This window comes from Poromitra crassiceps (assembly GCF_964638095.1).
Source record: "Poromitra crassiceps genome assembly, chromosome: 2".
Taxonomy (NCBI): Eukaryota; Metazoa; Chordata; class Actinopteri; order Beryciformes; family Melamphaidae; genus Poromitra; species Poromitra crassiceps.
Genome location: NC_139624.1, coordinates 39,474,693 through 39,492,420, shown reverse-complemented (window position 1 = coordinate 39,492,420; position 17,728 = coordinate 39,474,693). Strand labels below are relative to the sequence as shown.

Genomic DNA, 17,728 nt, shown 5'->3' with positions numbered 1-17,728 from the left:
CACTATGTACAGTACAGCAGAGCTTAAGGGAAAACTGAAGACCACTATGTACAGTACAGCAGAGCTTAAGGGAAAACTGAAGACCACTATGTACAGTACAGCAGAGCTTAAGGGAAAACTGAAGACCACTATGTACAGTACAGCAGAGCTTAAGGGAAAACCAGGTTGGTTGTCACGAGGCTGCCTGTTGCTGTTGTGTTTCAGAGGTGATAACTTGACCACAGCTAAAGTCAGGTCAGTCAGTCAGAGGGGAGACACTTAACTACTAAATGAAAGTAAAAAAAAAACAAGTAAAAATGTGTTTTGAGTTACACAGATTGTTTTTGGATTGTTTTATTGATCTTTATTTTATTTTTATTTTTTTCATTGTCCTGAAGAGTTCGTGGACCCCTGGGCCATTCTCCTTGTCATGTTTTATTGAGCTGAAGTGTGCCTCAGGCCTTTTTTGTGGTTGCACCGCAGACTGAAGGTAAAGAAAGTAAGCGAGCAAGTGAAGGAGAGCGGAGTGGAAGAAGCAGCCGACACTGCTGTTTTTCCCTCTCCCAGCTCCCTGCTACTGCAGCAGATGCAATATTTAGAGGTCACAGCCCTGGCCGGATGATCTTTCCCTCTCCCCCGCCAAGGCATTCATTATTAAATCACGTGCGCAACTTGGCTTCTAAAAGGTCAGCTCACCTGTCGGCTGAGGTGGGGCACTTTTGATTTTCATCCGGAAATCAGCGTCCTCATGCACATCCTGCACTCTCCTAGCGCTTGATTCGTGCTAATGTCAACTCCCGGGGCCTGTTACCTCAAGCAAATAGCTGAATGACACTTTTCACTGCGGTGAACCCACTCACAGGTCCATATGGGATTCTCTTCAGAATTGGCCTGGCTCAGCCTCCCTCCCTGAAACATGCTGCGGGAGGGCTTATGAGTATATTTGGTTCCTTGCAATCAAAACAAGGCATTAGCTCCACTCCATGGGGCTCGACGGGTGGAAGGGCGAGCGAGGAGTGGGAGAGGCTGATACAAAGAGAGAGAGCCGCAGATGCTGTCTCTGTTTAGATTTTTCGGCGATGGCTTTTCCAATTACAGAAACGGTAATTTGCTGGAAAAGGCTACAGACTGTGGGGAAGGGTAGAATTGGATGGGGGGCTCGGGGTGGCTGGTGGATAGCTATTGCGAGAGGCAGAATCCATATCGCTGTCCTGCGGGCCTGGAGCGCTGTTCGTCAAGCTGGGCGATCATTTGTTTTTTTATGGTGGCCTCCCTCAATGCTCGGCAGACGCTGACACTCTAAACGTCAGTCGGGAAGGGGAGTAAATGGCTCACCATAAAGCCATCTCATCCTCCTCCTCCAGCTCCCTATACGTGTCACACTTTTTGTCTTTGGATATAGTGTACAAATATCCCTAAATGTGATATGGTTTCCATCGCTGGGTAAATTATGTGTTAGCACGTATGCGCATACAGTGCCTGTCTGTGTCTCTGCATTGCGTTGTTTGTCAGTGGGGGCTTTTTGCCTTTGAAGCGTTGCTTGCATGTCCTCAAACACAGGCAGAGCTCCAGAGGATACAGCCGTCCACACCTCATGCATTATGTAACACTCCCAACCAGCAGGTGAGCTAAAGCGCATACGGCTCTGCTCATCGGCTGTGCGTCACTCGGCGGAAGATGCACCTTCCTTGTTGTCGACACAAACCACGACAGATCGACCAAAAGCTTTTCCGGTGCATCAAAGATGGTCGGGAACATTGATGCGAAATGGTTTTGTGTGCGTGTGTCCGTCCGCTTCATCGCACACATCCCTCAGTGTCTCGCTCCTCCAGATGAGGCGTCTCTTTTGTCTTTCATTAATTACAGACACTGATGCCGCATCCTCCCTGGTCACTTGTTTCCCCCGTCGATTGTCCTTTTCGCAGATGCGTTCCGCTTTGTCTCTTCCTTCATTCTTGGAAGCCATAGCATTCATATACCAGCGTTGCTCTCTTGGCCTCCACTTCTGTCATATTGTGATTATTTACCCTCCTCTGGGTTAATGGCTTTCGTGAACAGCTTAATAGAATTCAGTACGGCCTTGGGACACGCAGCGAAAAGGCCACATGATTCACGGTTTCCATTGGCTTTTTGTTTTCTGCTCACACACCGTGTGCCACACTATCATCCAACGTGATCATAATCAACCTCTAAACTTGTTCTGTCTTTATATCTCTCTCTCTCATTCTCTGTCTCTATCCCTTGTTTCCTCCTTTCTAAGCCTAATCGCTCTCTCATTCTGCACTGGGCATTCACACTGTAATTATATATGATTTACAGACAGCTGCAGCCATAATGGTGCATAAACAAATTACAGAATGAGGGAGAAAAAAACAACAGAGGAAGAGAGAGATAAAGACAGACAGAGAGAGAGAGATAAAGACAGAGAGAGAGAGAGATAAAGACAGACAGAGAGAGAGAGAGAGAGAGAGAGAGATAAAGACAGACAGAGAGAGAGAGAGATTGGCCAGGATCAGACACAATCAGTGTTTTGGCTGTTTTTTGGATCATTGCTTTTGGCTCTGCTTCTAACACAAAATATGGAATCACGCTTGACGCGTTTTACCCTTCCTTGCAATGCACACACATTGTGAGTTGTCTTTGTGCCAACATCAAATTGCATTTCACGTCTCTATATTGCAAAGTGTCTTGGTTGTATTTCCTGTTGATTGACTGTGCACACAATGATACGTGCCCATTCCACCGGGAGGTTGCATTGCCGTCGGCATTTGACCCATTTGACCCCAGAGGCCTCGGCTTTACTCTGCGTATGTGAAGCTAATTTCTTACTGATCTCTCAGTGAAGATGTTGAAAAGTTGAAGCCAGTCTATAGCGCCGGTACAATCTTTGCAAACCCTCAAGGCACAGAAGGCCAATGCAGCTGCACCCTGCAGAAAGTGAGGCAAACAAGCGTTTCCTCTTCGCATGATTCCCTTTGAATCCTACGATAATTCTTCCTTTCTGCTGGCCCAAAAACTGCATATACACGCGAGAACCACTTGAAATCCCAAAGGCTCTTAAAGCAACGCTGAATCATCTGGGCAGAGTCGGATTAGTCTTAATCAATGTGTATTGCCCACTGAAAGTTAGGTATTCCTTTGTGAAATAAATTTGGTGCAGTTTGTGTTATGTATTATGTAGACCATGTATTAGATTTAGATTAGATTTATAACTTTTATTAGATTTTAGATTTAGATATTACATTTAAGAGAGTTATTTGCACACCTTAAAAATACGTGCCTGGAGTCTTTGTAGCATGTGCTATCTCTCCTTTCCCCAGAACAGCTCCGTTTACCAACTCAGGGAGGCCTTGGCCTGCACTGCTTTCCCTCCATCCCAGCTCCTGACTTATGACCCTTTGTCCCCCCCACACACACACACACACACGTACGTAGGTACCTGACCTGTAACAAGCCCCCCCCCCCCCCCCCCACACACACACACACACACGTACGTAGGTACCTGACCTGTAACAACCCCCCCCCCAACACACACACACACACACACACACGTACGTAGGTACCTGACCTGTAACAACCCCCCCCCCCTCCCCCCCCCCAACTACTCACGCATGCACTACCTGTTGTGTTATTTTAGGATGATTGTATAATAATAGATAGATACATTACTAGTATAATAAACTTCATTCATTATTGCACAGTACAGTAGCTACTAGCTTTCCTACTGCTATCCAAATTAATTTACCATTAATAGTTGGAAATTGTAATCACAAATTCAAATGTCAAATGTATGTCTGATTTTATTAGACTAAGAAACTACTGTTGTGCCAACACATGGATGATGTGTGCCTAATAAACTGGTGACCCCAACGCGAGGCCATCATGCCCCAAGGTGCCTGCACAGCAAATTAGACCTGCGAATCCCAGGAGGGGTGATTAAAATGCATGAGGTGTGCTCTGCATATGAAATCAAACGCACCCTGCAGTATTTCACCTGTGAATGTGGACAGGCACGATATAAAATGCACAGGGGCACACAGGAGGAGGAAAGGTGTAGACGTTAAGAGGTGTTCTTCACGACTCAATCAAGATGTCACGAAGGGGCTGAACATGTCTCTCTGTGTGTGTGTGTGTGTGTGTGGGTGTGGATGGGAAAGGTAAGAACAAAAACCATATCCTGTGTGAATGGAAAATGTGTGTGTGCACGTGCACACGTCTGCACATGTGTGTCTACAGTGCCTTACATTTACATGTGATATATTTAAGTTCTCATGTCAGTGAGTCTTCACCAAGTCCTACGACTTTACCAGCAGTCTCAGCACCACATTCACCATCAAGCATCATTGATGAGTTTGGAAGGTTGGAATAAAAACATTTTCCTTGTCAATCTTCTGCAATATAATTATAAATCAAAACTGTAAATCAACCACACAGAACACATATATTATAATATCATAATTTATGCAGTGAACTCCTATTTGGCTAACTATGTCTACATCCATGAAAACACATTACAACCAATTTTTCCCAGGAGTTCTTCTTAGTAGTTGGTTGAGGGAAGTGGATTTACTGTAATTTAACGTTGTGACTGGACTTGACCCGACAGTAATTAGAGTGAATCTAAGGGTCACAGTGGATCATAAATCAGTCCAGTGAAATCGGTGATCCATAGCACTGCACTGTCAGCGCCCTGTTACTGCAAGCCCTACCAGATCCTATCTAAACTTCAGCCATACAGTATGGATTTGGTTTGGCTAAAGATGTAAAATCACTCTGAGATTTATAACATCAACTTCATAGCACCAGTGAACGTAAACACAACAACTTGCATTACTGCCATACTGTACATATAAAGTGCATTCAGGTTAAATGTATATTCAGGTGACAGAGCCCAATATGTGGATGCCTGTATGTGTGACTGTGAGATTAAACTGTGTTCATGGATCAGCTTGATCGGCAGTTACATTTACACATGACAGTAATTTGCCTTGTTGAGCTTTTTTATAAATACACATCAAGCAGCGAACAAATAGACAGACATAATGAACATAGCATGGATTTCAGGTGTGGGTCTGTCTGGATGTGTGTGCACGGTGTCCTGAGTCTGTGTACCAATAATCACTGGTATGCCTACAGTATGCTACATTATATTCAACTTTTAACTTTTTAAATAACAATAAATAAATAGATTATTTCATACCTTATCAGTCTGGGTCTGTGTGTGACTCGGTGGGTACATGCGGAAATCATGAAATAATGAAATAGTAAAATATTTGCAGGTGACATTGTCATCTCCTCCTTCAATCTCTGTTGTGGGCTTTACAGATGCTGGTTACCTCAGTTTCAGGCTAGAAACTGTGTCAAGATAGACCTCATCAAGATGAGTGACACATGTTGGGACAGGAACATGACCATGGGAGGGGGAGGAGGGCGGGACAAACAATATACCTGTCTCAAGACGAAAAGTTGCTTATTGTAGCTTTAAATCACTAGTAATGCGCGAGCAGCATCACCCGTAGCAGCACCCTCGCCTGCCCTATTGGCACATGTGTGTGTGTGTGTGTGTGTGTGTGTGTGTGTGTGTGTGTGTGTGTTGCTCACTAAATGTTATTGCATCAGTGATGTCACAATGCCTCCTTGTGTGTGTGCCCTATTATGATATCACTGATGGCATCATCAGTGTGTGTGCGTGTCCCCCTATGACATCACTGATCAGTCTTGTCACAATGCCTCCTTGTGTGTTAGTGTGTGTGTGTGTGTGTGTGTGTGTGTGTGTGTGTGTGTGTGTGTGTGTATGTATATGTGTGTGTGCGCCCTTATGACATCACTGATGACATCACATCATTAGCTAATTAGCCTAATTAAAGAATCCGGCTCAGTCAGGTCACCCGCACGGGTGCCCTTTACACACCCTGAAGGTTTCAGCCCGATCGAACGTAAAACGGCATAGCTGTGGCCGAACACAGAACTTGAAACATCGGCCACATACTAAATTTTATATATATAGATAGATAGAAGATGTGTTAAGCTCTGCTACTTCCACCAGTAGACCATAGTGCCCTGCACTTAATGCATCTCATATTCAATCTGTACCCTCCCTCCCTGCCCAATCCATTTACATGAATAAAGCATTGTTAATGAGGCTATATTAAGTAGCTCAATCCATTAGGCTTTGTGTGTGTATATACATGTGTATATATAAATTGCTGGGTAGAACCCCCTTAAAGCTCATGTCTTATGTATGCAGTCCTCTATGGACCCAAAGTGGAACATGACCCAGGAAAGGAAATAAATATATAAGACACACACGCACGCTACAGCAGCACACGCTTCCTTCCTGGTCAGAGCAGGAAAGAAGCCACACTCTAACTTGTTTTAATTAGATTAATAAATCAAGGAGGAGGCTGACTCTGACAGCCGCATCCCCACGCCATTCCACTAAGCCTGCACGGAGCCCAGCCGCATCCCCACGCCATTCCACTAAGCCTGCACGGAGCCCAGCCGCATCCCCACGCCATTCCAATAAGCCTGCACGGAGCCCAGCCGCATCCCCACGCCATTCCACTAAGCCTGCACGGAGCCCAGCCGCATCCCCACGCCATTCCACTAAGCCTGCACGGAGCCGCTGTGGCAACGATACAGCGTCACCATGCACTCGAGCCACACACCACGTGTCTGTGTGTTGATGAGTCAACGCTACAACGTCACCACGTACTGTAGCCACACACCACGTCTGTGTGTCTGTATGCGTCTGTGTGTTGATGAGGCAAAGCTACAGCGTCACCACGTACTGTAGCCACACACCACCTCTGTGTGTCTGTATGTGTCTGTGTGTTGATGAGGCAAAGCTACAGCGTCACCACGTACTGTAGTCACACACCACCTCTGTGTGTCTGTATGTGTCTGTGTGTTGATGAGGCAAAGCTACAGCGTCACCACGTACTGTAGCCACACACCACCTCTGTGTGTCTGTATGTGTCTGTGTGTTGATGAGGCAAAGCTACAGCGTCACCATGTACTGTAGTCACACACCACCTCTGTGTCTGTATGTGTCTGTGTGTTGATGAGGCAAAGCTACAGCGTCACCACGTACTGTAGCCACACACCACCTCTGTGTGTCTGTATATGTGTCTGTGTGTTGATGAGGCAAAGCTACAGCGTCACCATGTACTGTAGTCACACACCACCTCTGTGTGTCAGTATGTGTCTGTGTGTTGATGAGGCAAAGCTACAGCGTCACCACATACTGTAGTCACACACCACCTCTGTGTGTCTGTATGTGTGTGTGTGTTGATGAGGCAAAGCTACAGCGTCACCACGTACTGTAGCCACACACCACCTCTGTGTGTCTGTATGTGTCTGTGTGTTGATGAGGCAAAGCTACAGCGTCACCACGTACTGTAGCCACACACCACCTCTGTGTGTCTGTACAGTATGTGTGTCTGTGAGTTGGAGGCATGGGGTTCAGAAAGCAATTTATCTGACATGTTCTCCCAAAACTGCGGCATCTACAAACTGCTGAGGATGCGTCTGGTGTGTGTGTGTGTGTGTGTGTGTGTGTGTGTGTGTGTTTATATACTCATCCGCCTCTCTGCATTCATCAGCAGTCGGTGTAGCAGTGGGTGGCCAATGAGATGTTTGGACACGCCCCAAATCAAATTGAGCTCCCATCAGCCTTTCCCTTGCATGCTCCTCTTTAACGAGGCCTACATTCCCCGTCCCCACACACACACACACGCACACACACACACACACACACACACACACACACACACACACACACACACACACACAAACATATTCCACCTTCCATCCATTCATACCTCCTGTGGGTTAGCTGTGTTTGTCTCTCTCTCCCTCTCTCTCTCTCCTTCTCTCACCCCCCTCTCTCTCTCTCTCTCTTTATCTTTTTAAGTTTGACATCATGCTAATGATGGTAGCTTGCCCAGTGCAGGCTGGCGGCTGTTTCAGCACAGATAAACCTGGGAAAACAGACCCGCAAATAATATAAGGTGCCTATTAGAACTCATAGCAGCAGTGAGGGAGTAAAGAAGGGTGGGTGGGGGTGTGTGTGTGTGTGTGTGTGTGTGTGTGTGTGTGTGTGTGTGTGTGAGCCCCCCCTTCAAGCAGAAATCAATTGAAATGTGCTGTCAACAAATCACCATATAATTTGGGCCACTTTGCTAAACTTGCTGTCCCTAAGTGCACGTTCACACCATACACCAATCCCACGCTGAAGCCAAGCAGTTTCATTTTGGCGTCCTTAACAGGCGAGTCCGTTCACACCAGCCACACGCCACGCTAAAGCTACGTTGAACCGTTTCAGCTTCTATTCTATTTTCCAAGTGCGCAGCACCCGACGTGCCAGGCATGAAGTCAATGCAAGTTGTGAGGGGGGAGGGGCCGGAGGAGCAGCTCCGAGCCAGGCGCTGAGGAAAAGAGTCTTTCTGGTGTGACTGGTTTAGTGTGACACTCAGCTTCAGCGTGACTTAAGCATGGGTTTGGCGTATGGTTGGCATGGCGTATAGTGTGAACAAAGTGCAAGCACTTCTGCACTTTACACAGCCTCGCACGCACGGCCCCCACATGAGCTCGCTCATACACGCATGTACTGAAACATACACAAGCAGCAGGAACACACACCCACAATGACACTCTCAGAGACACAAGCAGCAGGAACACACACCCACAATGACACTCTCAGAGACACAAGCAGCAGGAACACACACCCACAATGACACTCTCAGAGACACAAGCAGCAGGAACACACACCCACAATGACACTCTCAGAGACACAAGCAGCAGGAACACACACCCACAATGACACTCTCAGAGGCACAAGCAGCAGGAACACACACCCACAATGACACTCTCAGAGACACAAGCAGCAGGAACACACACCCACAATGACACTCTCAGAGACACAAGCAGCAGGAACACACACCCACAATGACACTCTCAGAGACACATGCACTCAATTACGCACAAACAGCTCCCCAATTGCAGCTGATGGCTGCGAATCAGGCTGCCACTTATTGCACTCAGTGAGTCCATGGAGCCCTCACTCGCTATCTGAATTCTCCAACTCAGACCATGTTGATGGTGGCATTCTCACCTTGAATCTGCCATAATAGTTCTGCCGCGCATCATATACCTGTAATGGCTTGATAGGGCCCATTGGGAGAGCTGTAGTTCTCCAACAGGGAACTAGCATTAGCTCAGTGTTGGGCAGTAGCTTGCTACAAGTAGCGAAGCTACATAGCTTAACTACATTTCTCAGTAGCTTGGTGGTAGCTTCACTACTTTTGAACCAAGTAGCTTTTTCAGTAGCTAAGCTATTTATAGACCCAAGTAGCTTGTAGCTTCCCGCAAAAGCTACAAGCTACTCGCAAGAGAAAATCAATGAGCAAAGCACAGTGGAGATTTCTGCTGCGGTTTGGATTAAACAGGAGGAGACATTGCATGTCAAGTGTGCCTGTGTAGCCAATAAAGCACTTCCAGTTCCATTATGACAGACAACAAGTGTTGTTGTCTCATCCTTGCTTTTTAGCATCCTTGCCTCTCTTGCAGCAAGACCCTATTTGTTTGGTGGAAAGTTGTTCTTTGACATGAAGTTGATTCAATGTGAAAAAAAAAGTAGCTTTGATGTAGCAAGCTGCTTTTGCCATGTTGCTCGTAGCTTAGCTTGCTACATTTCTCTGGGGATAGCTTCAATGTAGTTTAGCTATATTTAATCGGGAGTAACTGATAGCTTAGCTTACTACATTTTCCAAGTAGCTTGCCCATCACTGCATTAGCTGCATGTTGCTAATGGGCTGACAGCAACAGAAACCTTTTTGAGCTGTGCAGCTAGCGGCCATTTTGGGGCCTGAGTCTCTAGAGAGCAATGGGGAGTGACATGGTTTGTGATTATTTCTGGCATACCATTAGCAACACACTGTTAAAGAAAGAGTAGCCTCCACATTATCTCTTTTCTCCGTATCCCAAACCAAACTTTCAATTGAGTTTGGATCAGGAGCTGTGCGCTCTACCAAGGTGGACTTGTGTCATTTGTCTTTGTCCAGATGTATCACGTGTTAGAGCTGATTCACTAAAGTGTGTCTACGTTTGTAAAGGATGCCATACCATACAAGCGCGGAGAATGGAAATCGACTAACGCTGAATCCAAGCAGCGCTTATTCCAACATATTTGCTGAACATTTGTTGAAGTGCTGTGCCCTGGCCTTTTGTCTCGCCCATGTCAGGAGGCCAGCTGGAGAGTCTGATGGAGACCATGAGGGCAGAGATCGCTGCCCAGCCGCCTGTAGAGGGATCTTACGCAGCACGCCGAGGGGACTACTGCATCGCCAAGTTTGCCGATGGAGAGTGGTACGCATTCACACACACACACACACACACACACACACACACACACACACAGGCGGACATTCAACCCTTCTGTAGTGTTTCTCTCATGACCATAGTTAAATGTAGATTTGATTTCCTGTCTCAGCTGATAGGATCAACCAGTATTGCCTTAGGCCATGAGAGCTCTATTACAATACTTGAGAAATCATCATAAGTGTTTGTTGAGCTGCGAAATTGCCATTTCTGTAATGATGCATTGGGTTTCACACACGTATACTATAATGTCATCTAATGCTACTTAGCTCTGTTTATTTATTTCATTACTTCTTTCTCCAAGACAATACCTGCCGTTTCACATTTACCTCCTCTCTGTTCAAACCTGTGGTGCATTAAGAACACACACCCACAGGCTGTAATTAGCTCACCGCCACTGTTTTAGACCTTTAGAATCAGCAGTAGCTTGGAGGTACGCACACACACACACGCACACACACACCTCTTCACCAGTCTCCTCACCGGATGTTGGAAGTTTACAGATGGTCATGGGGACAGATGGAAGTCACAGTGATGGAGAGAGAGAGAGAGAGAGAGAGAGAGAATGTGCACGCACGCGCAATGATTTGTCACGAAGGTGACCGAGACAGAGAGAAATAACAGTAAACTGATTAAAAAACCAAATGTTCCCCCCTACACAGGTGGTCTGCCCTCTTCGCTTTCCTCCCTTCTTCATCCCATCTTCTCCTTCAACTTTTTGGGGGGCGAAACTGAAGTCATTGTTTTCTGCCCCGCCGGATACAAGCCAACGAGCATTTTAAACAGCCCATCTGTTCTGAACCTTCATCTCTCTCTCTCTCTCTCTCTCTCTCTCTGTTGTTTTGCATTGACAACTCTGTTGCTTTCAAAGCGAGGAGTCCTTTCAGGTGGCAAACACTTGAGGGGTTTTGTCTTCCTTTTTTTCTCCCTTCTTCTCCCGAGCCACGTTATTCAGCAAGCTAATTATGCTAACTGCATGTTCACACTGTTCTCTATCCCTGTCTTTTTTATTTTGTTTTCTTTTTCTCTGATGCATGTGAAACGTCGGCAGGTTTTATTAGCGGGCTAATTAGAAATCCGGCGGCTTTCAAGGCCTGTTAGAACACCCAAGAGTCACGCTGAATAGATCGCAAAAAAACTCTGTTCATCAGTCACTCACACTTACTCTCTCTGTCTCTCTATCTCTCTCTCTCTCTCTCCACTCACGGCCTTCCTCTCTCGGTCTTGCTGTTAATCACTTATGCGGTTTTAACTTTGTTCTCTTGTCTCCCTCTCTGCCCATGTGGGCCTAATTATTCGGAACATCGACTTTCTCCTGCTGTCTCTGGTTCTTGGCCAATTTGTCTCTCCCAGTCTCATTTGTTTATTTGAGTTGAGGGTCAGATGAATGATGGGCAGATGAACAGACACCTCCTGAAGGACTTGTGTGCTACAGTCTTATGAAAGAAGAAAAATAGACGATTGCAAACTATGAATTTATGAATATGTTTGACTGTGTTTTACATACAAATTGGTTTCGGTTGAATCCACGCCCCCCCCCCACCACCCAATGTTGACTTTGTGGCTTATCCTATCCTACTATAGAATGAAGGAAACTCTGTCTGTCTGAAGCACATGAGTTGGCTAATGGACCTGAAACTGAACATGGGTATTGAGTATTGAAACTGAACATGGGTATTGAGTATTGAAACTGAACATGGGTATTGAGTATTGCTGAAACTGAACATGGGTATTGAGTATTGGCATAGGCAGGAACTGATGAGGCCCATTTTTTATTTATTTTTTCATTTTCTCACATTTAAGCTGTTTATGAGCATTTATGCCTTCACCATCCTGGGGAAAAATATCAGAGTACATGCCATCGCCATCCACACGCATCCCTGGGTATGGACTAGACTAGTAGGAAAATGAATATTGATTTTGGAGCAAGTGCACACTGTGTCTCAGTACTGAGAAACAGCTACTCTACCTGATTTAAGAAACACTACTATACTAGTTACTACTATTATACTATACAAAATACACATTTTGTGAAAACTAACGCTTTTATTTTGTGGCATATTATTAACTATTGTCAGCTTGAACAAAGAAATTTCATTCACAAACACAAGTCCTTCTAATGACATAGTTATTACGAACCCATTACACACCAATTAAGCTTGCAAATCATTTTTGCCCGAAGATCATACCATACACCAAAGTCAAAATGTCTGCTCACACAAATGTCCCTTATTGCAGGGAAGCCTCTGTGCAACTTCCACAGCCCTGTCATGCCCCCCCAGCCTGCTGCTCCTCCTCTCTCCTGATCACAACAGACACATTCTCCAACACCTCCTCCCCAGGGAAATAAGCATGGCATCATTTACTCATCTCCTTTTCCTCTTGTCCTCTCTGTCTTCATCGCTCTTCCTTTCCCTCCGCTCCTTTCTCTCTCTCTCGGTCTCTCTCTCTCTCTGTCTCTCGCTCTCTTTCTCTCTCTCTCTCGGTCTCTCTCTTTCTCTCTCTCGGTCTCTCTCTCTCTGTCTCTATCTCTCTCTGTCTCTCTCTCTCTCTGTTTCTCTCTCTCGGTCTCTCTCTTTCTCTCTCTCTGTCTATCTCTCTCTCTCTCTCCCCCTTCCTCTCCCTCCCCCCTCAATTATCTATTTCTTGCTGCAGGTACAGAGCCAGAGTGGAGAAAGTTGAGTCACCGGCAAAGGCTCATGTGTTCTACATTGACTATGGCAACGTGAGTATCTTTGACTCTCTCTGTGTGTGTGTGTGTGTGTGTGTGTGTGTGTGTGTGTGTGTGTGTGTGTGTGACAGTGACAATGACATGTCTGAATGTGAAAGTGTCTGAATGGAGCATCGTCATCATTAAAAGAACAGCGCTATTGTTCCAGGCCCACTACACAGTACACACACAAAGCCCGAATGTTGTTACTATCGATCTGGTCGAATACGCAGCCAAAGAAAGGGAAGAGCTCCCCTATCTGTCCAGGCATCGTCGTTTGCTTATTCCCATGTTCAAAGCCAGTCTAACTGCCAAGTGTTCTTTTAGCTGGTACAAATATGACGCAGGCTTTTTCTCCCTTCCCTTTGTGTCCTATGAATGAAGCAACTGAATGCACTGGAAAAAAGCACTCACCCCATCATTCTCAACCTCCCTCTCTCTGGATCTTAGTTTTTGATTTGTGATGATGACGGTACATCCTTTTGAGTTTGTGCGTATGTGTCTGTTCACGCACGGGCACATGCACGCGTCTCCAAGTGGCCCATCTAGCCAATCCCTGGCCTGTGGGACATTTCCCATGATGCACGGCACTGGCGCCATGTGTCCTGGCATGTTGATGGAAGTGTGATTCCCAGAGGTCGGACGGACACGCAGACACTCACACACACACACGCACACACTCACTCGCACACACACACACACACACACACACACACACACACACACGCGCACAGAGGTGGGCTGATCTCCAATTCATTGTACTGTATCTCTTTGTAGTTTTGTGTCATTTACTCTGAAGTCATTCTGTCCTTGTCACAATGCCACCGTGCCATCACAGCTATTACATTGGGGATATTGTCAGGTATCTCAGGTACAGGTCACTATTTCAAAATGCCATGCTTGAATTATTATCCCATCGTTAGCAAACACAGCGGACCACATTGTCTTTACATTTTTAACGCCCACATTTACAGTGCTATCAAAATCTGTTATGGCTTAGATAAATCTTCTGGTCTTATCCTTAATAAATGTTTTAGCTCTTCCTCTGTCTGTCCAATCCAAAGAACACATTAACCTCAGATGTGGGGTCATTAAATTTACTCCCCGCCTTTAATGGCTGTATTTGTCTGACTATAGAGAGGCAAAGTGGAACGTCACTTCCTGCTTCAGCACTGTACCAGAGATTTTCATCCACCATTTATTTTCCCATAGGCATTTCGTAAAATGCTTATAAAATAGTTTTACTTCGTCGAACCAAACGGTTCAGCTAATGCTATAATCGGGAGAGACCATAGAACATTTCACTACGACCAAAACTTAAAAAAACAACATTGAAAGAATATTTTCTTTAAACCCGCATTTTTTGTTTTATCATTTGAAATGTTATGCAATCTCTCCAGTTTCTAAATATATCTGTACCGTTTGGTTTGAACCAGTAAAACAATTTTTATACGCATTTTATGAAATGTGTAAAGGGAAAATAAATGGTGGATGAAAATCTCTGGTACAGTGCTGAAGCAGGAAGTAGGCGGTCACTTTGCCTCTATACAAGAGTGGGGTCACCCAGGGAGGTGTGTGTGAGGGGGGTGGGGCTGTATTGTGTTTTCGTGTATTACTGTAATAAGGACAACATCAGTAGAGTCTCCCATGGCACACTTGTGTGGGGATGCAAAGTTTACAAGTTTATCCATGTATGTATTGTAAGGTCTCTGTTGGAACTCAAGTACAATACACATCAAAGTTAATTTGTCAGGATATTACATTTCATGACATTACAGTACTGAATTACAATTGAGATATTATTCAGATATAACCATGTGCATTCATGTAAAAATCTGGGAACGAAGTCAAACTGAATATACCTCAAATTAATTTAAGTAAGAGACATTTACATTACCCTGCAAAGGCAAACAAAATGTGAATTAAATGCACATTGCTGTGTGCAATTGTTGTTCACTGAACGTGAAATAAAATTAAAATGTAAAACCCCATACACACAATACAAATGAACACCTCTGTGCCACAGAGCACTGGGCCTGCAGTATTTACCCACTTGGCAAAGCCATACATACTTCTTTGTCCCCCAGTGAGCTGAACGTTTAGTCAAATGTACGCACAAACTTACTAAACTGGCTTTGAAGATCAGAGTGATGTTTTATCAGGTTGTACTTTTATTTGTTTTCAAGATAAAGTAAATGAATGTAAATGTCAATCAAAGCATAAAACTCATTATTGTGCATAATAGCATTATTGAAGTTATTTGCTATTTGGAGCACTTAGAAAATATGACTTTAGGATGTAGTCTATTTTATTAAATTTCTTTGCTATTTACCCCCACCACCGCCACCACTACTCCATGGATATATAGCATACTGGAATTAAACCCTTCAATCATCCATGTATTCAAATACTTAATGGCAAAGCTGGTCAACAATTACCTTTATTAAGTTTTACTCATCCCATTTAGTGAGCAGATGGAGCTTCGTGAAGGGGCCTCGGTGCTTCTGTAGGAACAGCTGTGAAAAGATTGCTAAGGTGACATCTACAAGCACGCAGCCCTTAAGCACAAAAAGGGCACCTGTCCTTGTTTCGCGGCGGCGGCGGCTGCTTAGGATGACTGCGTGTGTGATTGGCTGGAGAGATACATTCTACTCTGCTGCAAATTCTGAAAGTAAACCGTTGATCTACGTCACATGCTTTCAACAGCCCTGTTCTTCACTTCTTTCTTTCATGTCTTCCACTTCACATTTACACTTCACATCTTGTCTTTCACAAAAACAACCTTGTGTATCATCACACCTCACCCCCTCTTTACTCCTTCAATACAACAGTGACCAGTAGCTACACCTCACCCACAAAATCACTCTTTACTCCTTCAATACAACAGTGAGCAGTAGCTACACCTCACCCACAAAATCACTCTTTACTCCTTCAATACAACAGTGAGCAGTAGCTACAACTCACCCACAAAATCACTCTTTACTCCTTCAATACAACAGTGAGCAGTAGCTACACCTCACCCACAAAATCACTCTTTACTCCTTCAATACAACAGTGAGCAGTAGCTACACCTCACCCACAAAATCACTCTTTACTCCTTCAATAAAACAGTGAGCAGTAGCTACACCTCACCCACAAAATCACTCTTTACTCCTTCAATACAACAGTGAGCAGTAGCTACACCTCACCCACAAAATCACTCTTTACTCCTTCAATAAAACAGTGACCAGTAGCTACACCTCACCCACAAAATCACTCTTTACTCCTTCAATACAACAGTGAGCAGTAGCTACACCTCACCCACAAAATCACTCTTTACTCCTTCAATAAAACAGTGAGCAGTAGCTACACCTCACCCACAAAATCACTCTTTACTCCTTCAATACAACAGTGACCAGTAGCTACACCTCACCCACAAAATCACTCTTTACTCCGTCAATAAAACAGTGAGCAGTAGCTACACCTCACCCACAAAATCACTCTTTGCTCATTCAATACAACAGTGACCAGTAGCTACACCTCACCCACAAAATCACTCTTTACTCCTTCAATAAAACAGTGACCAGTAGCTACACCTCACCCACAAAATCACTCTTTACTCCTTCAATACAACAGTGACCAGTAGCTACACCTCACCCACAAAATCACTCTTTACTCCTTCAATACAACAGTGACCAGTAGCTATATTTAAATGGTTTTGCATCAGGTAGCAGTGTCAGGTGTCCAGACAGATGGAAGAATGGACATATACAGTACCTATACTATACCAGTGTCAGGTGTCCAGAGATGTCACCCTGGACAGCGGATTTGCATCTCTTCACTTTGTAAGAGCTAAATTTAGATTCACTTGCACTTACCCACATTAAAGTTATCAACTGGAGTAAAATAGCCTGTAAATCAGATTTATCTCCCTCTATAATTTATTTCCCCCATTACAATCTAACCTTGCTTTTGAAACCGCTCGTACGTTTGATTTAAGAACGAATTGTGCGTACTGTACAAGCGGTTCGTGCATGAGGCCCAATATCTGTGACCATGAACCCAAGCTCATTTAACTTTACAGGAGATGCATTTTACATCAAACAAGTTATTTCAAAATGGACTTATTTGATTCAGTAATAAATAATTCAGACAGAACCACCCACTGACCCCTGTTACTGTACAGTACATACTGTACAGCTTTGAAGTTCTGAATGCAAATATCAAGACTACGAAAACTATCTACCATATGGTTCTGTTTTTGCATGTTGGCTAATGTTTCTATCCTCCCTCAGAGAGAGATTGTGCCGTCCACCCGTCTGGCCGCCATCCCCCCTGCCTTCAGCACCAGGACCCTGCCAGTACAGGCCACAGAGTATACCTTCGCCTTCATCCAGGTCCCACAGGATGTAAGTACACACAGAGTATACCTTCACCTTCATCCAGGTCCCACAGGATGTAAGTACACACAGGCACACAGAGTATACCTTCACCATCATCCAGGTCCCACAGGATGTAAGTACACACAGGCACACAGAGTATACCTTCACCATCATCCAGGTCCCACAGGATGTAAGTACACACAGGCACACAGAGTATACCTTCACCATAATCCAGGTCCCACAGGATGTAAGTACACACAGGCACACAGAGTATACCTTCACCATCATCCAGGTCCCA

At 44.9% G+C, this 17,728-nt stretch overlaps 1 protein-coding gene across 1 annotated transcript in view; it reads left to right on the top strand.

The window, feature by feature from the left end:
• The window catches only part of snd1 (staphylococcal nuclease and tudor domain containing 1), a 400,387-nt gene that overhangs the window by 347,755 nt on the left and 34,904 nt on the right, over positions 1 to 17,728 (top strand). The window contains exons 19-21 of the mRNA XM_083657501.1: positions 10,224 to 10,347; positions 13,015 to 13,084; positions 17,344 to 17,457. Of these exons, the coding sequence (XP_083513627.1) occupies positions 10,224 to 10,347; positions 13,015 to 13,084; positions 17,344 to 17,457 (308 nt within the window). The remainder of the gene's footprint in view (positions 1 to 10,223; positions 10,348 to 13,014; positions 13,085 to 17,343; positions 17,458 to 17,728) is intronic.